The sequence below is a fragment of the Cervus canadensis genome, chromosome 8, assembly GCF_019320065.1.
Source record: "Cervus canadensis isolate Bull #8, Minnesota chromosome 8, ASM1932006v1, whole genome shotgun sequence".
In the NCBI taxonomy this organism is placed as follows: Eukaryota; Metazoa; Chordata; class Mammalia; order Artiodactyla; family Cervidae; genus Cervus; species Cervus canadensis.
In genome coordinates, this window is record NC_057393.1 from 26,021,105 (window position 1) to 26,045,323 (window position 24,219).

Here is a 24,219-nt window from a genome sequence, read left to right on the forward strand (position 1 = left end):
GTGCAAGTATTCCCCAAGAAGAATGTTCATTTTGTCAAAGACAGCACTATTTGCCACCCTTGTGGGAATTTCATAGTACTTACTTATACTGAAATCAAGAAAAAGACTATACTCCAGTGTATGAATGGAATTGTGGGCATCCTGGCAACTAGTGTTCCTTATGAAGTTGTGGCTTTTTCTGACAGCAGCTCTGATCCGTCATCTACATATACAACTTCCTCTGAAATGACCAGAAAGATCAAATTAAAAGGTATCTTGCAAGACTCTTCCTTTACCATGACCAAAGGATTGTATTAAAGATGTGACCAAGTCTAGTTCTTACAAATGTAGGGTTTTTGGGTTTTTTTGACTGGTGGGGTTTTTGTTTTTGTTTTTTTTTTTGTCATAAGCATTTTTAAGGACCAATCAGGCTGATCACATAGGATTTAATTAAGTAGGCTAGAGCCTTGCTACTCAAAGTGTGGTCTGCTCACAGTCAACATTGTATCACCTAGGATGGCTGAAACTCTGCTCCCATCACAGACCTATGAATCAAAATTTGCATTTTAACAGTATTTCCCCAGTTGATTCATATGCACTTTAAACCTGAGAAGCACTGGACTAGAACACTACTAGAGCACTAACTGCTGTTTAAAAACCTTTTTAAGAACAGTTTTTTTTTTTTCTTTCCTGATGATTTATTGAAAATCTGACTGAAGAGATGTGTATAACTTCTAAAGATAAGTCTCTGAGCCTCAATTTCCTTTTCTATGATAAAGATAATGGTAGCTACTGGCAAGACTGTGCTGAAAAAATTGAAATTATATATATAACATATAACCTTATATGCTATGTATAATTAACATATATTAACACATATAAATGACATGTATAATATGTCACTTATGTAATACGTCAATCAGTGTGGTTCAGTCACTCAGTCGTGTTGAGGCAAGGAAGAAACTTTAATCGGAAAGCCAGCTGACTGAGAAGATGGCAGGCTAGAGCCTCACAATTACCATCTTATTGGGGTCTGGATGTCAGGTTCTTTTATAGATCAGAGAGAAAGAAGCAATGAGGAACTAAAGTCAAAAGGCAGAATAGAGAGGGTGATGCAGGGAAATAAAGTTGAAAGGGTGTTCAGTCTTGCAAAACATCTCCAAGGGGATGGGCTGTCTTTGGAAGGGGTGTGTTAATCTCTCCTTTCACAGATGGGTAGGGACAAACTTTCTCTCTGAGAGCTGAACAAAGACACTTTAGTTTACAGTCAAATAGAGGAGCAGGGTCCTCCAGGCAAGCCATTAAGTATGATTATAATAATAAAAGCAATGAAAAGCAAGTCAAAGAGACAGTTTCCAACAAGGAGTCAGAATTGGCATCCTCCCTGCAGCAATACAAGGTGTGTCTACAGGCATACCTTGTTCTATTGTGCTTTGCGGATATTGCATTTTTTATTTTTTTGTGGCAACCCTGCACTGAGCAAATCTATTGGCACCATTTGCTCAATTCGTGGCTCTGTCCCATTTGGTAATTCTTGTAATATTTCAAACTTTTTATTATTATATTTGTTATGGTGATGAGTGATATTTGATGTTACCATTGTATTCATTTTGGGAGGCGATGAACTATAGTCATATAAGATGGCAAACTTAGTCTCTAAATTTTTTGTATGTTCTGACTGTTGCATCAAACAGCCATTATCCTGTCTCTCTTTCTTCATGTCTCCCTATTCCTCGGGACCCAACAATATTGAAATTAGGTCCATTAATGACGTGACAGTGGCCTCTACGTGTTCAAGTGAAAGGAAGAGTTGCCTACCTCTCACTTTAAATCAAAAGCTAGAAGTAATTAAGCTTAGTGAGGAAGGCATGTCAAAAGCTGAGAGAGACTGGGAACTAGGCCTCTTGTACCAAATAGTTAGGCAAGAATGAATGCAAAGGAAAAATTCTTGAAAGAAATTCAAAGTGTTAACTCCAGTGAACACACAAATGATAAGAAAGTGAAAAGGTCTCATTGCTGACATAAGTAAGTAAGTGAAGTCGCTCAGTCGTGTCCGACTCTTTGCGACCACAGGAATCTGCAAGGCTCCTCCATTCATGGGATTCTTCAGGCAAGAACACTCAAGTGGGTTGCCATTTCTTTCTCAAGGGGAACTTCCTGACCCGGGGATTGGACCCAGGTCTCCCGCTTTGCAGGCAGACTCTTTACCATCTGAGCCACCATGGAAGCCTACATTGCTAATATAGAGAAATTTTTTATTTCTTCTGGATAGAAGATCAGACCAGCCTGAACATTCCCTTAGGCCAAAACCTGATCCAGAGCAAGTCCCAAACTTAATTCTTTGAAGGCTGAGTGAGGTGAGGAAGTTGCAGAAGAGAAGTTTGAAGCTACCAGTGGTTGGCTCAAGAGGTTCAAAGAAAGATGCTATCTCCATAACATAAAAGTACAAGGTGAAGCAAGAAATGCTGATGTAGAAGCGGCAGCAAGTTATCCATAAGATCTAACTAGGTGACTACACTAAAAACAGATTTTCAGTGTAAACAAAACAGCCTTGTATTGGAAGAAGACGTCATCTAGGACTTTCCTAGCTAGATAGGAAAAGTCAATGCCTGGCTTCAAAGCTTCCAAGGACAGACTGACTCTCTTGTTAGAGGCTAATGCAGTGCGTGACTTGAAGTTGAAGCCAGTGCTCATTTAACATTCTGAAAGTCTGGGGGTCTTTATAATTATAACAAATCTCCTCCATCTGTGCTCTGTACATGGAATGACGTAGCCTGGATAACAACACATCTGTTGACAGCATAGTTTACTTAGTATTTTAAGCTCACTATTGAAACCTACTGCTCAGAAAAGATTCCTTTCAAAATACTACTCATTGACAATGCACCTGGTCACCCAAGAGCTCTGATGGAGATGTACAATGGGATTGATGCTGTTTTCATGTCCTAACACAACATCCTTTCTGCAGCCCATGGATCAAAGAGGAATTTCAACTTTAAAGTCTTATAATTTAGGACTTGAATGTTGTGAGGCAATAGCTGCCATAGGTAGTGACTCCTTTACTAGATCTGGGTAAAGTAGATTGGAAATCTCTGGAAAGTGTTCACTGCTCTAGATGCCATTAAGAACATTCATGACTCATTGGAAGAGGTCAAAATATCAGTATTAACAGGGGTTTGGAAGAAGTTGATTCTATCCTTGATGGATGACTTTGAGGGGTTCCAGATTTAGTGGAAAAAGTTACGGTACATGTAGTAGAAATAGCAAGAGAACTAAAACTAGAAATCTAGCCTGAAGATGTGACTGAATTGCTGCAATCTTATGATAAAAATTGAATGGATGCAGAGTTGTTTTTTTATTGCTGAGCATAGGAAGTGCTTTCTTGAGAAGGAATCTACTCCTGGCAAAAATGCTATGACAATTGTTGAAATGGTAACAAAAGGTTTAGAACATTATATAAACTTAGTTGATAAAGCAGTGACAGGGTTTAAAAGGATTGACTCCAGTTTTGAAAGAGGTTTTATTGTTGCCAAATGCTGTCAAACAGAATTGCATGCTACAGAGAAATTATTCATGAATGGGTGAGTAAATCAAGCAAACTTCACTGTGGTCCTATTTTAATAAATTGCCACAGCCACCCCAATCTTTAGCAATCACCAACCCCAATCAACAGCCATGAACAAGAAGGCAAGACCCTCCACCAGCAAAAAGCTTATGACTCTCTAAACGCTCAGCTGATGGTTATTATTTTTAGAAATAAAGCATTTTTTAAATTAGGTTATATAAATGATTTCTTTAAACATAATATTATTGCACATTTAATAGACTATATTATAGTGTAGACATAACCTTTATATGTATTTGGAAACTTTTATATGTATTTGGAAACAATTTGTGTGATTCACTTTATAGCAATATTTACTTTATTCCTGTGGTCTGGAGCCAAACCTGTAATATCTCTGAGATATGCTTCTATATGGGCTGTATCTACTCTTCATGTTTAAAATACTCCCAGTTTGGTTACTTGGTATAGTCTTATCAAAGGAATTGATAGTTAATTCAAACTAATAGCCAACATTCATGTTGAATAATTAAACTCTAAAGGAATTCACAATAAAATTAGGATTAAGTCATCAAGGATACCCAATGTTACTACTGTTATTTAATATCAACTTAGAAGTTCTAGTGAATGCAACAAAATATTAACATATAAAACTTATAGCTAGGGGAAAAAGAGATAATGGATAATACAATAATCTACTAGGACTGATAAAAGAATGCTCAGTAAGATGCTGGTTTCAAAATAAGTATCCTTGCTATTAGAAGATTTAAATACTTAGGACTGACCTTAATGAAGAAAATTACAAAAATCACTGACATAATATTTAAACATATAGAGACATACTCCTGCAAGGAAAGTCTGGTTATCATACATGTAGTTCTGATGTTCTTTACAGAAAGAAATTCATAGTTTTATCAAATGTTTTAGAGACCAGGAGTACTTAAATGAATGATTCCAAGGTTCATCTAGAAGAACAGACAGTAGAGAATGGGGATAATTTGAAAGAGAATGTGACAAGGCAGAAGGCCCTCCTTAGCATTATGGTGCTGTCGACACATAGGGTGTGGGATTGGTTCAGGAGTCACTTGATCAGTGAAAGAGTTGAAGAGTGAGGACAGGCTCTGGAATACATGAAGCTAAGTATATGATGAAGACACTCCCAGAATGATACCCATACACAGTAGATGATATGAATTATTAAACAATTGTGTTTAGAAAAGTATTAGAACAAAATATCAAGTTAAGTCCTTATGTTATACTGTATATCAAAATATAAATCAAGGAAAAGTAAGAGAGAATATAAACAACAAACCTATTGAAAAATAGATGAAACTGTGGTAGAAAATTGAAATAATTTAAGGATGAGGAAGGACTTTTTGCACAAAGGAAAAAAGTGAAAATAGAAAGATTGACATATTTCATTATATACAAATTTTAAACCTATGAATATTGAAAGTGCCATGAAAAGTTAAAAGGCAAATAATAAACTGAAGAAAGTATTTGGAACAAATATGGCAAAATATTTTCAGACCATTTATGAAATAAAAAAGATATCTCATTAGAACAATGGATAGGAACTCACCCAAACCGCAAAACCGCTAATGACCAAAAACATAAAAATTGTTTCATTTGAATATTCATTTTATAAAGTGTCATTTAAACAAAGGTGAGGTTTTTCTACTTATCAAAGTCACAGTTCTTTTAAAGCTCATATTTGCTAGCACAGAGTGCAATGAAACTGGTAGCATTCTTTTTCTAATGGTGGGAATATGAATTCATACAAGCTTCCTGAGAAGTAAATATCTACTCTATATCCACTTCAAGAACTAGAATTCAGTTTAAAGGAAATAATCAGAAATATTGCCACACATTTGTGTGCAAACAAATTAAAAGCACTGTCATAATAGCAGAAGATTGAAAGCAACCTAAATTTCCAGTAATCTGTGTATGGTTAAATAAGTTAAACATCCCATAAAGAGGTACTATGCAAATGTTAAAATTCACATTTTTGAAAAATTATTAATGATAAAATGCTAAAGGTAAACAAGCAAAAAAAACCTCAATAGAAGTCATGGAATATATGATCCAAGTTCCATTTCTAAAATGAATTATTATGTAGACTATTTATTTAATCCATGATTATTATAGCTATAAAAAGCAAAGTTATATTTAACAAAAAAATGTACTTTTATAAGTAAAAACAAGAAAACACCAAAAACAAATTTATCAAATTTTGTAGTATAATTAAGGAGCATATGTTTTTCTTCTCTGAATGGTTAGTGTGTGTGTCTTCAAAAGTCTTGTGTTTTGTAAATTTAAAATAAATGTAAAGAAAATATAAAATTAATAATCTTCAATTATGGGAGGAAGTATCTGTCTAGCAAGGATAAAAAATTATTCCATTAAAGCCTCTGTCCCTCAAGAAATTGTATTTATTTTTGCATTGGATGCTCAGAACATATTGACCATTTTTATTGACCAGACTATGCTAAATAAACCCAATAAATGATAAAGCTTAGTGGAATAGTAAGTTCAGTTAAAGTGAAAAGTGTAAAAATGCAGAAACAGGGCCATTAAAAATATGTAGAATGAGCAATAGAGAATTGAATGTAAAGAAGACAGACATAGGAGAAGGCAAAACTTGTGTTTATGGAACCACAGTGAAGAACAGCAGATAAGGAGGGGAAACTAAAGCCTCACACACAAGGAGGCAGAAGCAGACACTTCCCTGTATTAGCATCCTCATGATGTAGATTTTAAACACATTGTTGCTAAGACTTTAAAGTCAAGTTTCATTTGTTCAACTGTAGGTACAAATGAGAAAAGAACTTTTTATAGTTGTTCTAAGGACTGGAAGATATTAAGCTTAGGGCCAGATATGGCCTAAGGGACAGAGACATGGAAGTAAGCTAGAATTATTGCAACTGCCCAATGTATTTCAAGTTGTTTGAATAACTTCTCTAATTACCATGTTTCACATATTTATGGAATATTTTATGGTTCTTGGGCCATTTCAAGGCACACAGGGACATACATAGTGCAGTGTGCTTTATTCTGCACTGAAGTCATGAGACAGTGACCTCATGGCCTTAGTTCACTCAAAAATCTTTTAAACATAGATCTTAACTTTGCTAATAGCTTTCTGTTAATAGTGTTAGAAACCAGCCTAGACATTGCAGGAGGCAAATACATTTGAATTATGTGAAAATTATTAAATAAGGGAAATTATAAGACTATAGTTAACCTGACCATGATGATTAAATCCTTGTACCGTATTTTATATCATAGGCAATGTTCTCCTGGACTATACTTTCCTTCAGTTACTGTGGCATCTACCTGGCTAGCCACTCCTCCCTCCCAGAATTTTAACTGGCCCTCTGGTAAGTTGCAGCCTCCTGCAGAATTCCTTTCATTGGGTCACATTTTAATTTATCCTTCTGGATTTTATCAAAGCACGTCTACATAAGAAATTGGAACAAGGAAAAATGGAAGGAATAAAAGTCCTAATCATAAGGCTTAATATAATCACTACTTTCAGGCAGCAAATTGGCAGGGCAAAAGCTAACAGAGATTAATTACTGTCTTTCTCTTCTTATTAATGTGTTATAATATTTCCTTTGTCAGGTAAAGAATATATGGATAAGTACATAAAGTTTCATCTTTTACCTATGAATTATTTTCATTATTTCCACTAATGCTGAAATTAAGACGGTCTCCATATTAGAGTTCAGTTTGAAGTAACTGTTTTTAGGGACATTAGAACAATTAAATGTTCAGAGAGTGGAACATTATACCACATTTCCCAGCTGTATAGGAAATACTTGTGAATAAGACACACGTCTGGTCTTTGCTGGGTCACTTCATGTGGTCACCTTCAAAGATGCATTCACTGTTCTATCCATAATATAAACTCCTTTGGGGGGAATTTGTCTTATTAAGGGGAAATACTTAATATTCTCAATCCAAGAATGATTGCAAATACTCCTTACATACCAGCATTTCTCATGGAAATATGTAACAATCTTGATTCAGAGAATAACATTTAGTTTATGCAGAAAAACTTTACTATGTACTGGTGGTCTTATTGTTAAGACTCCATGTTTCCACTACAGTGGATATGGGTTTGATCCCTGTTGGGGAACTAAGATCCCGCAATTGGCCAAAAAAAAAAAAAAAAAAAAGACCCACCACAGCTTTACTGAGATATAATTGATGTATAATTCACTGCGTGTATATATATATATATATATATATACACACACACACACATATATATAAACAACTTTATATATATATGTACACAACTTGATAACTTTTGACTTACCCATAAAAGCATCACCATAATTGGGATAATGAATAGATCCATCATCTCCAAATTTTTTTCTGTGCTCCTTCAGGTCCTTCCTTATTGGCTCTCACCACACATACCCATACACCATTGACTTACTCCCAGGGAATCATTGATGTGCTTATTCACATCCTGGGTTAGTTTGCATTTTCAAGAATTACACATACATTATATACTCTTTTTGGGGGGATCTGGCTTCTTCCATGCAGCACAATTATTTTAAAATTCTCCCATGCTGCTGTGTTTTAATTGTTGATTCCTTTCTATTCCATGGTATGGATATATCACAGTTTATTTACCCACTCACCTCTTGATGGTTGTATTAGTTTGCTAGGGCTGCCATTAACAAAGTACCACAAACTGAGTGGCTTAAACACAGAAATTTATTGTCTCAGTTTTGGAGGCCAGAAGTATGAGATCAAGTGTCAGCAGGATTCCTGCTGACGGCTGTGACGGAGAATCTGTTCCATATTGTGAATAACTGTCCTCATGTTCACATGGTGTTCTCCTTCTCTGTGTATCTGTCTCTTAATTTCCCCTTTTGTAAGGATACTAATCATACTTGAGTAGGGCCACATTAAATGACTTCATTTCATTTTGGAAATACCCTACTTCCAAATGCAGTCACATTCTGAGATACTGAGAGTGAGGACATCAACCTATGAATTTTGAGGGACAAAATTCAATTCATAGCAATACTTAAAGGATGAACTTTGTGATGAGGAAAAGGAAGAGGATTCCAAGGAGAGGAAAGGCATATGCAAAAGCCGTGAGGTCAGAAAAATTTGAAGATCTATTTAAGCAATCATAATGATGTGAAAAAGAGATCAGCTATGAGAGGCAAGCACAGGGACAGTCTGACGCCAGCTCATGATCAGCCTTAAGAATAAGTGCACTGTAGTTTATCATCCAATCTATCAGCATGGACTGTGATAGCCCTTGGAGTCATTTGAGCATTCTGAGACAGGAAATATGTTTATATTTCTGTACGAGGGTCTTAAGGAAAGCCCACAGTATAGCCAAATTTGATATCAAATCAGAGAAGGTGATCCAATAAGACATGAGAACACCTGGTAAAATAAAAGCATGGTATTATTCATATTAGTGAAGCAAAGTATCAGCTATGTCTTCATTGCTGACTCTTGTCCCCATCAGAGACCATAGTCACAGGCCTCGGGGCTGTTCTGCATGTAGAGGTTGAAGAAACCTTGAAAGGTCTTCACATCGGTGGGGAGGGATGATACTGTGGGATCCTTCTTCATGGATGCCATCCAGAGCTTTAGATTTGGAGTGTGGTCTACATACCTGTGGGAGATGGAAAGAATGAAGGGATGAACAAGGCTAAGTAGGAAGGCATTGCAAATGCTCCTATAACTTGCCAGTTTCATATTGTTTTCCTCTAATCTTTTCAAGTAGTCCTTTAGAAATATTTCTTTAAGATAGGCAAAATCATAAAATATGATATTTGAAAGATATTGTAGAGGTCCTTGTTTTGTGGAAGAGGAATCTAAAACTAGAGTGAAGTGACTTGCTCAGTTAACCTAAGAACTTGTCCAAACTGAGAGACTGATATTTTTTTTAAAATGAGAACATGAAAGACGACCAAGAACATTACATATTTATTACTCTCTGGTCAGATTGTGACTAATAGTAACTGTAAGCTCTAGGAAGTAGGAGTAAGCTAAGGTGGCTGCTAAACTTCAAAACATGGAGTTTGGAAAACGGTGTGGGACTCTTGCTGGTAAATGGGAGGTGACATTGATCACACAATCCTGCCTGACATCCTTATAAAAAAATGTATATCCTTATGGATTTTTAACCAAGAGGGAAGGAGTAAATCAGTTTTCAAGCATTTTACTACCTGTCACAGAACTCCCCACCCTTGCCAACCCCCAGAGATAGGAGAAAATCGTGAGTTTAGGTATAGGGCATGCCCTGGAAAGTCAAAGTATCCTTCTGTTGGCTGCTTCCATTAATCTATTTGATGAGATACATTAATTTTGTCCATAAAAAGTTAGTATATACAATTCCAGTTATCATTATCTTAAATTATGCAAAAAATATTCAAATGTCTTACTCATTTAACTCCAAGGCTTCTAGCCATTCAAACCAGGGCCAGATGAGGTAATCAATCATAGAAAGAGAACTGCCACCAAAGAAGGTTGTCTTCTTATTAGTCAGAACCTGAACATTAAACAGCATAAGAATACTTCTTATTTCTGCATCTGGTAAGGCAAGACAAGTAAGTGACAGTGGTAACTTTTGCCCTGACATAGTCAAGTTGGGGTTTGTCTGATTAGTTTAACCTTTAGAACCTCTTGGTTTGGGATAATGCAAAACAGTCTATTTTACTGGAAAGGGGAAAAAAGTCAAACAAGCCACGGAATACAAGATCTCTGCAATACACATACCCAACAAAGGACTGGTATTCAGAATATAGAAAGAACTCCTGGGAATCAATAAGAAAGAGGCAAACAATTCATCAGAAAATTGGTCAAGACTTGACTTTCACAAAGGAGAAGTTCCAAATGGCCAATAATCATTTGAAAAAGTGCTCAGCTACATGAGTCATTCAGGAAATGCAAATTACAATGAAAATGTCATACCACTTCACATCCATCAGAATGGCTAAAAGGAACAAGATGAAGTTAGTAACTCTGTGGACCCACCGCTGACAGAAGTATAAACTGGTTTAGCCATGTTTTTAACATTGTCTACTAAAGCTGAGTGCATGCATACTCTATAACCCAGTAATCCTACTTCTTGAAAATATGAACATACAGTCACTAAAACATAGGTATAAGAATGTTCATCACAGCAGTATTTTATAACCCCAAAGTGGAAATGTTTACTGTCCATCAGGACTAAAATGAATAAATTATGCAGTAGTCATACATTGGAACACTATACAAAGTATAGGAATGAACTAACTACACACAATATATATGAACTTCAGAAACTTGATATTATATGAAAGAAGTAAGACCCCAAAGAGTGAATATTATGATTCCATTTGTATGAAGTACAAAAATCATTCAAAACTAATATTCTCTTTCTTGATATGGTTGCCAGTTTCATGGCTGTGTTTACTTTGTAAATTCATCAAGCTATACTCTTACGCTTTGAGTAAATCTCTGCATATAATACTTCAGTAGAAAAGTTTACTTAAAATATATTGGAAATAACTAGATTAATTATTAAACAGATGCCAAGTAAAATTCTTTGAAAACCAAGCACAAAAGTGTATGCCTGAAATTTAAGAAAGTGAATTGGTATTATGGTTTTATAGAGAGAAGAACTGAGATTATTATCTAGCTAATTAACACCAAACCATTTTGCTATTTATAAGATATCCATAGTTTTTTTCAGGGCCCTTATAACATTCTGCATTGTAAACAGATTGTTTATATCTACCTGAGTATGTTTTTGGTCTGCCACCAAATTAACCATCTGTATAGTATGAACTGCCTATCACTTTCTACCTCCCATACTGTTCAGCAGATACTATTAGAACAAAGTAATCTACTGTATAAACAAATATACAAATATTCTTTAAATATTAATTAATTTTAGAATGTATATGAAAACCATTTAAAACAATTAGGTTTTATCCCAGTAATGCTAGCATGGTTCAACACCAGAAAAATGTTATACTATACTCTTCAGTTTAAAGGGAGAAATTTTTTATGAACATTTGAAAAGATGTAATAGAAACAGACAAAGCATTCAATAAAATCGAACACTCATTCATGGCTTTAAAAGAAAAAAACAGCAAACTTCGAGGCTCAGTTGGTAAAGAATCTGCCTGCAGTGCAGGAGACCCAGGTTTGATCCCTGGGTCGGGAAGATCCCCTGGAGAAGGAAATGGCAACCCACTCGAGTAGTCTTGCCTAGAGAATCCCATGGACAGAGGAGCCTGGCAGGCTACAGTCCATGGGGACACAAGAGTTGGACACAACTTCGCGACTAAAGAGAGAGAGAGTAATAGACTTTCTTAATGGGGAAAAAAAAAAAGGTTTCTGAAATAATCTACAGCAAAATTCATACTTACTGATAAAAGGCTGCATTTCCATATGAAACAGGAACTGTGTCTTCCCTCAGTAAAAACCTAATGCTCAGTGTGAATGGAAGAGGAATCCAAATGGCAGCTCTCCTGCAAAGCAGGTAAACCATATCTGGGCTTCCCCAAGTGTCTGTCTAATTCATGGCATCTCTTTATGGTGGGGAATGTTTATTATATAATATTAAGTAGAAAAAAAGAACACAAATGATTTATGCTCTGATTACAGTTAGGTTAATGTTTAAAAATATACATAGAACAAGCATAGAAAAATTAAAACTGGTGACAAATTGTGGAAATGTGGGTGACATTTTTCCTTGATATTTTAATGTCAATGCAATAAAATGTTCTAAAAGCAAGTCCATGACAAAACATTTTTAGGTGTTTTCATTTATATCCTAAACACAACAGCTTATAGCTATCTGTTGTAAACTAAAATTTCCTTTTTGGTATTATTGCTAATTACCTTAAAGTGATTTTGGAGATGGGAATATGAAAAAAAAAGAATAGAAGAAAAAGATAGATACCATGTATTACTCCCATAAAATCAAGAAGGGGTTGATTACCTCCTCCAGCTTGCTGAATTCTTTATGCAGTTCTTCTTTTAGGCCAGAGCAATCTTCCTTATTTTGCATTCTAAGAAAACTTACCATCAAAGATGGCACCTAGACAGAGAATAATTTCTTAGTTTATCAGTGTGAAGCTAACTATATCAGCCCCTTCATATTAAAGCACCACAGAACCCTTATAGTCCCAGAGTCAGAGTGTTCTAGAAACTTTGGTTTCTGTACTCACAGAGGTCGGGTACTTACCTTAAAAACAGTTTTGTGGCCTAAGATGCTCTAAGAGTCAAGATTTTATAAGCAGTGATTAGGAGAAGCCATCTTGTTGAGTTTGAGTCAAACATATCTTAAAAGGACACTGATAGAATTGTTGCTCACTGAATTGTTGAGAGGCTGAACAAACAGGTCTGGAACTGAACTGGACCATTCCAAAACCATGCTGGAAACTGACCTGATGGGAAGCCCTCTTTGCCACCAGTGAACTGAGCACTCAATGCTACAGTTTGTACCCCTGCCAGACGCTGGACGATGAGGTTACTGATGCCAGGATGGAATTGAATCTTGCAATCACCCCAGCTCCTGAAAGCCAGGAGCTCTGCCACCAGCCACTCTCATCAGCAGAACCAGTGCCCCACCCCAAGCCTACTTCTCCACGTGTCTCATTTCTGAACTGAACCCTAAAATGTGTGCATGTGAGGGGAAGAGCCTAGGTTCCAGGCCTTGGCCCCAGTTGCAGAGAGAGCTAGGAAGGAGATTTTCCTGATCTCTACCTTGAGACAAGCATGAGAAGACAGCTCAAAGTGGTTGACAACCTGAAGACTTGACAGGTGTAGCAGCAGATGCTTTAATGCTTGTGGTGGAGGTGTTTGTGTTTTAATGCTCCGTCTTTGGTATTGTCTCACTGCAAAAGACAGAAATCCACTTGTCCCAGTGTAAGGAAACAAGCCCTTGTAAAAGTACAGGAGAATGTCCAGAAAGCCTATCCATGTTGGCACAGCTTGCCTTCATTGGAACTGAAGGTTTGCAGGCACCCGTTCCTTTCACATTTCCACCTGGGTCTAGATGGTCTTTCATCTCTGCTTCTCTTTGACTGTCTGCTTCATATTATTTGCCAAATGTCAATTCCCTTTGCAATGTTCTTAACCTCTGCTTTCCTAAAAATTCTTTTTTTGTGTGTCTTTGGCTTGTTAAGTCTCCAATGACATAAACATACAGCTCTAAAATCTCAACACCTTTATTGTCTTAGTTTGTGTCTCATTCCCAAGTTTTCAGGAAAAATATTTTTGGTCTAGGGTACAGCTGGGGGCATTTCTGGCTTGTTGAGCTGTGGTCAGGAGGATGGGGTCATGTGGTACTTAAGGCCACCTCTTCTCTGAGTGTGAGCAGGGAAGAAACAGTGGGCATCTCCAGCTGTTAGCTCCTTTTCTTTCTAGACAATACAAGGAATCTCAGTATTATGATTCTTTAATTCTCCAACATCTTTCTTGTAAACACCATATTCCCTGTCTATCATCTTTGACAGTGGCAATCTCTAGTATTCTTTCATTCTCATTCTGCTAAGCCAGCCAATTTCCTCTTCCTTCCCTGCCGGATTTTCCCTTTTCAGTGTTTCCTTAAACAATATGTTCTCCCTACAAGTCTCACTTTCTACGTATTTTTTCCACCATTTCTTTCCCTAGAGACAAGATGTTTCCTATTATGCTGACATATATCCCGATGAACTAACAGAATTTTATAGATATTATATAGATATAACCTGATGTGGCTATTCACATTGTCTACTGTTGGTCATTTCTTTTTTAATACTAATTGTTTGAACTAATCTAATTGTTTGAATTAATACTGATGCTAATTCAAACACAGAAAGCTCTTCTACAGGAATGCCATTTACTCAGTCCATAAGGAGCTGTTGCCAACAAACAGGAGATGCTCACAGATAAACATGGTGGCTAGAAGAATCAGAGCTAACACTGAGTATTTGCCATGTATTGGACTTCAGGTGTTGTATATTAACTGATTTTTTTCAGTGGCACAGGAACCCTTATTATACTCATTTTACACATGAGTTGAGGTACAGAGATAAATAATAAGTAACTTGCTTAGAGTCACACAGCTAAGAAGTGGCAGGGCTGGTGACAGGCCTAGGCAGTGAGCCAGCAGTAATGGAAACACAGCCCTCATCCTCAGAAGCTCACAGCCCTGGTACAACACACAGGCATACAACACACTTACAAGGCAGCAGGAGTCCCCACAGAGGCACGTCAGTGCCTGTGGGAGCGCAGAGCTGGGCACTAACAAGCTTCTGGAAGACAGCAGTCTCCGGACTGGTTCCTTAGTGTTTGCTGGGGGTGGCAGGGTGGGGGTGGAGGTGGGGGTTGGGTTCCAGGACACCACACCCGCCCCCCTCCGCCAATAGGAGAATCTGAATGCTCAAACCCCTTCTATAAATCGGCACAGTACAGTCAGCCCTCAGCCTTGTGGTTCCACTCATAGAGAAGTGCAGACTGTACAAAAGAGAACTTGAGACAACCAGGCAAAGTGAGAAGGGGGAAGAGTCTTCTAGAAAGACTAGAGAAGAAGGTAGCAAGTCTGGGCAAAATTTCAGCATGACAAGAATGTAAAGTGTTGGGAGAATGTAAAGTAAAAAGGATTCAGATCATGAAAGGGCGCGTAGGACATGTCAGAGCCGGCAAGAGCATAATCCTGTGTGTCTTTCCCTCCCAAATCACTGGACCAAGAGTGACAGCACTGATTCAGCTTTAAAAACAAAGACATTTTAAATAGGAGCTGAAATTTCTTAAACACGCACCTTAGAAAAGGACTCAAAGACCATCTTTTGGCAAGCTTTCTCATAGGGGTCACTTGGCCACAACTTCTTCCCTGGATATGCTTCATCCAGATACTCACAAGTGATGGCAGATTCACAGATCAACTGACCCAGACTGGTTTCCAGAACCGGCACCAGGCCTAAGGGATTCTTCTTGAAGAACCACTCAGGCTTATTTTTCAGGTTGATGTTGATGACTTCATGCCTGAAAAAACAGATAGAAGACAGTGATGACAGTAACGTTTTTCTTGTATTCCTGAATAAAATCTCGTTGGTCCCATCACCCACTTAGCTGATCAGACCCCAGATTTTCGAGTCAACATGGCCTTGATTCCTTCCCCCTGTCCCCTCTTCCTCAAATCGCATGGATCAGCAAGACCTGTCAGCTAGACCTTCAAATCACAGTCTGGCTTCATCTGCTTCTCGGCTTTAACACTGCCACCTAGTCCAAGACATCACCTGCCGCCTGGACCTCTACAGTAGGCCCACCGGCCCCTCTGCTTCCCCTGTGGCCTCCCTACAGGCCGCCATTCTACTCATGCATGTGTACTCAGTCGCCAAGTCGTGTCAGAATCTTGCAGCCCCATGGCCACGGCCTGTAGCCCACCAGGCTCCACTGACCATGGGATTTCCCAGGTAAGAACACTGGATCGGGTTACCTTTTCCTTCTCCAGGGGATCTTCCAGACACAGGGGTTGAACCAGTATCTCCTACATTGGCAGGTGGATTCTTTACCACTGAGCCACCTAGGAAGTCCCCACTCTCCATATACAAAGGTAAGTTGGATGAGGCCACCCTCCTTCTTATTTACAACGATTGCTCCTCACTGCGATGCGGATAAACTCTGAACCCCTTTTTATGCCATGTGATCTGGCCCTGGGTTACCTGTCACATCTGTTTCCTATGACTTTTGCTTTGGTCATTACGATCTGACCACACTGGCCTTTTTTATATCTCTTGAATTACTTTCTTCATTGAACTTAAGATATGCATCTGAAATTACTTTGCTAACTTAATTACATATTTGTTATGTCACCTCCTTAGAATGTAAGCTCCATGAAAGCAGTGCTCTGCTTGATGTCTTGGTCATATTCATAAACAAACATGTAAATAAGCAAAGTTTCAAATAGATTCAAATGGTATGAAATATATAAACATTTTCAGATAGGTACTCAACACACATTGGTTGAATAAATAACTGGAAATTCTTCAAGACTGTCAATTAGATATTCCATTTGGAACTAAGATGTATCTTAACTGTAAAAATATCTGAGTCAACTAATTGAGTTTGTTCATGTCTCACTACATAAGAATCAACATGGTATTAACAAAATTCAGTTTCTTTTGCTAATCTGAATAGAAAGTTCATCAATTTTTTACAAGAATATTAAGGAATCCAAAAAATTCATCCACAAGATAAGCTTTTAGATTAAATGTCCATGCATTGATATTTTTTTTAAATGGCACATGACTAAATTACACTAAATAAACCCATAAAGAAGAAACAGGTGAAGTCCGAACTATATTAAGATTGTTTTTGGATCTGATTTCTATCCTGCCTAAAAGATGCAGGGGAAATAAGAGGAAGGGAAGTTTCATATAATTGTTAAAGTCAGGTCTCAGGTCCATATCATTGTCAAAGCTGGATAAGTGTTCAATAGAACCGATTAGTTACTCAGAAATAATACACCCCAACATCTTTTGTTTCCTTTATCCCCATCCACCTGAGTAGCTACAAAATCATTTAGCTTGAGGATTAAATACACAATCCCACCCTCTCTCCCATAGAAAGAAAGGAATAGCCAGAATGAATAGTGGCATTTGTGGGTTGTCTGCTGACAAATTACTGTACACTGTACACTCATATACAAGCCACTGCAAGAATAATGAGGCTCTCTGGCAAGGAATTATCAAGATTTCTGAAATTTCATACTATGAAAAGAAAGGTAAATCCTGGGCTTTTGTACTAAAGAAGGTTCTCAGAACACATATGCATTTTGGTAATCTGGCATGATGAGCCAACAGGGTAACATACCTGCTGCAACAAGTTGGAAGATGTGCCTTTTAGAGAAAACCAGGCTTTAGTAGATTCTGTAATGATCCAACCAGTCAATCCTAAAGGAAATCAGTCCCGAATATTCATTGGAAGGACTGATGCTGACGCTGAAACTCCAGTACTTTGGCCACCTGATGTGAACAACTGACTCATTGGAAAAGACCCTCATACTGGGAAAGATCGAAGGCAGAAGGAGAAGGGGATGACAGAGGATGAGATGGTTGGATGGCATCACCGACTCAATGGACATGGGTTTGGGTGGACTCCGGGAGTTAGTGATGGACAGGGAAGCCTGGCATGCTGCAGTCCATGGGGTCGCAAAGTTGGACAGGACTGAGCAACTAAACTGAACTGATAATGCTGTACAGTCTGCATGCATGCATGCTAAGTCGCTTCAGTCATGTCTGACTCTTTGCGAGCCTAAGGACTGTAGCCCGCCAGGCTTCTCTGTCCATAGGGATTCTCCAGGCAAGAATATGAAGTGGGTTGCCATGGACTCCTCCAGAGGATCTTCCTGACCAAGGGATCAAATCCGCATCTCTTAAGTCTCCTACATTGGCAGGCAGGTTCTTTACCACTAGTGGAACCTGAGAAGCCCCATGGTAAAGTCAGCTGCCTCTCTGATCAAAGCCCCCTGGGACTAAAAACTAATTCATGAACAAAGTAGACCTCTGTTGTTTGCACTGCCTGCACTCTTCACCCCCTTTACACACATTTTTATGGTAAATCAATCCCGTTTCCCTTTGGAAAACTGTGCCAGTAAGTAAGATAGGGTTGTTTTCAACCTAGAAGTCCAGAGGGGCACTCACCCAGGACTTTGCGCTCGCAAATCCAGCTGTGTCTTGATGCTGGATTTTTCTTTTTAAAAAAATTAATTTAATTTTTGGCTGCATGGAGTCTTTGTTGCTGTGCAAAGGCTTTCTCTAGTTGTGGAGAGTGGAAGTTACACTCTGGTTTTGGTGCATGGGCTTCTCATTGCAGTGTCTTCTCTTGTTGCCCAGCATGGGCTCTAGAGTGGGGGCTCGGTAGTTTGGTGCACCTTAGGCTTAGGTGCCCTGAGGCATGTGGAATCTTCCTGGACCAAGGATCGAATCTATGTCCCCTGCATTGGCAGGACCACCAGGAAAGTCTGATCCTGGATTCTTCAATTGTATGAGCACAAGATATGTCTTTTTTCAAGCCAACTGAATTGGATATTTGTTAATTGCAATAAGAAATTCTGACTAATACAGTAAATATTATATTTGGATAAGACAATGTTTTGATAAATGTTACTAAATGTTGAATATTTTGCTATTTGTTCAGAATCGGTTTCACCCAGAATATGATGGAAATCTTACTGAAGTGATGACTAATTGATAAATCACTTGGGTTTTTTTTCCCCCTTTGGAATATATCTTACCTTTTTTAGGGAAAAGGAATTGCCTGCTTAATTCTCCCCCAGAAGACTAAAAGTAGTTTATAAATTCTAAGCACATAGATAGAAATTTCTTTGGAATGGGAACTCTCTCTTAAGACTTCCACACCACATGTATCTAGTGTTTGTTCAACAGATTCCAAAGGTCTCTGTAAGGGAGAAGGTTCCAGTGGCTCTTCAGTGTCAGAGATAAGCCAATGACTTGCATATTTCTTGTGGAAACACCTATGTCAGTAACCTTGCTAGTTTCTGTGTGGCTTCCCAAAAGCGTGAATTTTTAGGCATAGACACTTTATTTGCTTCAACCAATAACCCAAACTATAGAAATATGCACAGTACAATTAACTTGGCACTCTACCCAGAGGAGTGTCAAGGCCGGGACTCTGAACTGGGATATAGGGCAATATAACAGGACTCAGGGATCTGCCAGAGCTCAAAGAGCTACTGCTTGTGAGTACAGTCGGTGTGATCTCTGCATACCACCAGCTTTACTGGAGGTCTAGCACTGTCCATGGGGTCGCACAGAGTCAGACACGACTAAAGCGGCTTAGCGTGCATGCATGCATTGGAGAAGGAAATGGCAACCCACTCCAGTATTCTTGCCTGGAGAATCCCAGGGACAGAGGAGCCTGGTGGGCTGCCGTCTCTGGGGTCACACAGAGTTGGACACGACTAAAGTGACTTAGCAGCAGCAGCAGCTTTTCTGATCCATAAAATGGTTAATCTAAAGGGAATGTCCCAGACTGGTGGGAGTCTGTGGCATCGGCCCCCTGCCCCCACCTCGGGGATAGGGTCTCTAAGTTGCTCTATCTCGGAAAGGCTGAGAATAGTTTATTTTGCAGTAAAGGGGCCCTGCCCGAGTTTCCCACTGAGGCCTTCCTCAGCAGCTGGTTCATGGCCAAATCGGGGAGCAGCCCCCTCCTCAGTCCTCACCGGATTCCCTTGGCCCTCAGGACCAGGAGCGTCCTCTTGGCGAAAGGACAGAACCTCATGCTGTAGACGCGGATCAGGCCTTCGGGGACGGGCCCCGGGGGCGCGCTTCCTGCGGGGAGAAGCGGACGCAGTTAAAGCCCAGAGAGTGGCGGGGACCGCCAGCCTCCAGCTGTCCCCCGAACCCAGCGGTGGAGAGGTCCCGCGCGCTGCGGCCCCGGCCTTTCCCCGGGTGGGTGCCTTCCCGAGTGGCTCAGCCGCACCCTGACCCGCGGCCGAGGGTCGCCCAGATCCCCGCTGCAGATCGCGGAGGGCAGCCTCACCCTTCCCCAGGCTCCTGACCGTTCCGCCGGACATTGCAGCGCAGCACAGGCCGAGCTCCCAATGGAGTTTAAGGTCCAACCAGGAAGTCGGTCGCCACTCCCCTATTTTTCTCAGAAGTGCCAGGCTGGGGCAGCCGCCAGCCCGGCCTGGGTTATGTGCACAGGGACCCGCGCTGCCCCGGCCCAGAAACGAAACCTGAGCGCAGAAGCCCCTGGCGACCCTACCCAGCGCGCAGGCCGGATTCCCCACCCTCTTCAAGAAGGAAGGCCCGGCTACCGCAGCCCGGGCGCCTGGAGGGAGATCACAGCCAACATTCCCACTGCAGGCGCCTTTGCAGTACATGTGAAAACTGGAGTCTTAAAGTCACCCTCCCTGAGTCTGTTTCTTCTGCAGTATGGTTGTTGGAAGGATTCGATTTTTACTAAGTTCTTAATACATAGTATGAGCTCAATAAATTGAGGTTTATTATCATGGCTACTATAAAACGGATCAATTACAGGAAAATAAGTAGATACTCTCTGTTGCAACTGCTTACCTTTACTGTAAAAACTTTCATTATTTACATCTTTCTATCCAGAGAAGTGATGTTCACTTGTTGCTTTCTCAATTTTCTTGTACATATTGCTTTTCACAGAAAGCAAATACTTGTCTGATACACAGAAGGTCGTTGATATGTTTACTTAATAAATGGAGTAATTTCCAATATGCTGTATAATCTTTTTCCATGTTTAAAGATCCTAGAAAACCTACTTCATGGGTGAACATTTTAGCAAGATGAGAAAAGTCATCTTTCAGATATCACAGAGCTTGGCTACAACCCAAGAAAAGCTGAGAAGCTGGGAGTGAGATGAATTCTTCGTGGAAAATAAATGTCCTTTGTTGTTGTTTTGTTTTCCTGTGGATGGTCTTGGACAGGTTTTGGGTTTTAGAGCTCAATAAACTCGAATAGACCATTGTTATTTTGACCTTTAAGACAAGCTGAGATCTACAAAGGGATAAAACCTCAAGCTGAGGATTAGGCTTAATCTGTCCAGGACTGGTCTAGTGATGATGGGATGGAGATTTGCAAGGAAAGAAAGTTGAGAGAGGCAAAGTGGGTTTAGGAGGATTGCACGCTTCCTAAAAATAGTGAAACACACTGAGTATCATCTTTGGAAGCTCAGGGCTGCTCCTTGCATCCCTGATTAGATAAAAAAAAAAGTTGTGGGTGTTAGATTTTATTTCTAATATCAAAAATCATTCACAGTGAGAACTCACCTGTTTTCCTCAATTGTCCCTCCAAGTCCATTTTCTGGGATAGTCTATCTTTCACCTTTCAGACTAAGAAAGAAAGAGCACTCCTCTTCCTGTAATCTGCACGGTGTAGAGGTCAGGGCATCTCCACCTGAATACCAGCCACAGATATTCCCCAGAAACCCAGTTAGAAACCTCCATTTTCATCTAAAACCCAGTCAGATTGCAGAGAGTAAGACATGCTTTTCCACTGCTTTTTCAGTTTGATTTTGTTCAGTTTCTCCTTTGCTCTAGCACAGAGCAAGTTTGGCTTCCCAGGTCATGGCTGATTCCAGCCTAGATCAGTATCCCTTTCCTAGAGTTCACACTTCTTGCTCACCTTCTATCATCTACCTACCATTTTCTCTGGGAGCAGTAGCAAGATTTGCCTCCGCGCCTTCTTTTCTAGTGATGGCTTTAAAATGCTCAAGTTGTAGTTAAAAGAATATTGTGTTTTCTGGGGTTGGGGTGGGGGTGCAGGGAGGGCTTGATGGAAACACAAATAAGTCAACTAGTGAGGGAGTGGCAACAGAAACTACCCAGAGCTTAAGAGTACTTGAGAAGAAAGTTTGACTGTTGTCCAAGCCACTTCTCTCTGTGACTCAGCAATGTGGGATTTTGTCAGCCAGCCAGTACAGACCCTTAACACCAAGCACCACCTGTGTTTGGCACTCACATTTCAGCAAAGAAATTCTTCAGGTCAGAAATACATAGCTCCACTTCTTCACCCCATGTCAGCAAAGTGCATCACCATCCCTGATTGTAATAATCAGACACCCAGGAGGATCCTGGTAAAATATTTATTTATTTATTTGGCTGTTCCAGGTCTCAGTTGCAACATGCGGGATCGTTGATCTTCACTGTGGCATGTGGGATCTTTAGTTGTGGCTTACAAACTCTTCGATGCAGCATGTGGGGTTTAGTTCCCTGACTAGGGATCAAACCCAGGCCCCCTGCACTAGGAACACAGAGTCTTCTTCACTGGACCACCAGGGAAGTCCTGATATAGGTTTTTACCTTTAACATATTTTTAACACATTGCCTCATCAATGGCTTTCAACTGGGGGCAATTTTGCACCCCCCCCCCCCCGCAAAAGGAACATTTGACAATATCCACAGACATTTTTAAAAGTTATCTTACTTATTTTCGGCTATGCTGGATCTTTGTTGCTGTGCAGGCTTTCCTCTAGTTGCAACAGGTGGGGGCTGCTCTCTAGTTTCAGTACCCAGGCTTCTCATTGCGGTGGCTTCTGTTGTAGAGCTCGTGCTCCAAGGTGCTGAGGCTTCAGTAATTGCCACACATGGGCTCAGTAGTTGCTGCTCCCTGGCTTAGTTGCTCTGAAGCATGTGGGATCTTCCCTGATAAGGGATCAAACCCATTTCTCTTGCATTGGCAGGTGGATCTTTACCATTGAGTCACCAGGGAAGTCCCCATAGATATTTTTGATTGTCACAACAGTGGAGGTGCTACTAACACGGATGCTGCTAAACATCCTGCATGAGACTTACCCCCATATCCAGCCCCAGGTGCCAGTGGTGCTCAGCTTGACAACCCGGCTTTGCTTCCCTCGTTAGAATCATGAAATCAATTCCTAACAGATCTTCCTATTTCTATTCTCCCCACTCTCCTACCCAATTGATAATCCTCCAGCCAGAATGATCTTTTATAAACATAAATCTTATCTTGACATTCCATTATTTAAACCCGTTTAATGTCTTTCCCTGGCTCTTGGGATAAAGACCAGAATTCACAACTTGGCCTTTGCCTGGCCCTTGCTCCTTCTCCAGACTTCAGTGTTTTCTACTGACCTTCCTCTATTTCAATAACACTGACTTCCCAGTTCTTACCATCTGTTGTCCTGCCGTGATACTTAAAAAAAAAAAAAAAAACTGTCCTCTGTTCCTTCCCCATCCCCCGCCCCTCAGCAATCACTCTTTATCCTTTAAATCTCAGTGAAAACATGCACACAGTAATCAACTCTGGCACTGCCCATCCAACCAGGAGAGAACTACACCATAAGCCCTCATAATATCGTTTCCCGTTTCTTAATTCAATCGACCATTCTACCTTTATGTAATGAAACGGATGTCTATTCCTCACTCGCTGGGCCCCACCAAGAAGGAAGTTCTTCTAAGTTCCACAAAGAAAGGAACTGTATCTGGTTTGCTCACTATTTTGTTCCAAGCGACTAGCACAATGCACAGTAATACTCAGTGAATATTAATATTTGCGAATGAAATGAAGACGAGAAGGTGACAAGATGAGAAGAAGAGACATAAAGAAGGGAAGAAAGAGGACCAGAAGGGAGGGAGGGAGTGCAGAAGTAATGGGGGGGGGGGGGAGGGCAAGAGAGGGAAGGGAGGAAGCAAGGACAGACTGCGAATCTTTTGACCCCTTACTTCCAGAAGCTGTATGCCTCCTTGAAATAGTGGAGGGTATATTAGAGTATGTAATTAGTAATCAAAGGCTTGAAGCTCTAGTTTTAGACTCGATCTGGCTTTAAGTCCCTCTCAGTTTTGTAGTCGGGCAATTTCTTCTCTTATCCTGCTTTCCTTTTCTACAAAATGGGTCTGATAGAGGATTTGAATATTAAATGAAATAATATCTGAACCTCCCTTGGAACAACGTCTGGCACGGTCAGCACTCAATATTAAAGCCTGCTATTGCTACTTATTATTTGTGTAATTACTTGTCCGAGGCTGGATCACTCCAGCACCCATCCTGGGGTCAGCCCCTCGGTTCGTCCTCCGCTCTTCCATTGGTTGAGATAGCTCAGCGCTCCCACCAATCCGCTCGGCTCAAGAGAGAGCCGCTGAAAGGGCAGAGCCAATGGGCGCAGGAATTACGGTATCCCGGATACGGTGTAAACAGTGGCGGCTC

At 39.9% G+C, this 24,219-nt stretch overlaps 1 protein-coding gene and 1 long non-coding RNA gene across 3 annotated transcripts; one reads left to right on the forward strand and one right to left on the reverse strand.

Moving 5' to 3' along the window:
- On the forward strand, positions 1–8,111 carry LOC122446019. The gene is made up of 3 exons (XR_006270755.1): positions 1–250; positions 6,830–6,921; positions 7,939–8,111. It is a non-coding gene; the product is annotated as an uncharacterized LOC122446019 (long non-coding RNA).
- A 143-nt stretch (positions 8,112–8,254) lies between these two features.
- On the reverse strand, positions 8,255–20,345 carry LOC122446015 (glutathione S-transferase omega-1-like). 2 transcript variants are annotated; one of them, XM_043475673.1, is made up of 6 exons: positions 20,066–20,345; positions 19,746–19,854; positions 15,322–15,544; positions 12,516–12,614; positions 9,967–10,073; positions 8,255–9,194 (listed from the first exon to the last, which is right to left on the reverse strand). In XM_043475673.1, the coding sequence occupies exons 1-6, from the start codon at positions 20,097–20,099 to the stop codon at positions 9,041–9,043; spliced, it is 726 nt and encodes a 241-aa protein (XP_043331608.1). In that variant the 5' UTR covers positions 20,100–20,345; the 3' UTR covers positions 8,255–9,040. The 2 variants fall into 2 exon arrangements, with proteins under 2 accessions (XP_043331608.1, XP_043331609.1); XM_043475674.1 differs by having other exon boundaries at positions 20,085–20,207.
- Between the last annotated feature and the right edge of the window lie 3,874 nt (positions 20,346–24,219).

Bases quoted from the DNA above. Each gene is read 5' to 3' on its own strand.
- LOC122446015 (XM_043475673.1), bottom strand. From the start codon at position 20,099: ATGTCCGGCGGAACGGTCAGGAGCCTGGGGAAGG. The intron at 15,545-19,745 runs GTGAGGACTGAG...CTGTTTTTTCAG, and splicing joins CTGAGGGCCAAGGGAATCCG to GCATGAAGTCATCAACATCA. The intron at 9,195-9,966 runs GTAAGACATTTG...CATCTCCCACAG, and splicing joins GAAGCCTTGGAGTTAAATGA to GTATGTAGACCACACTCCAA.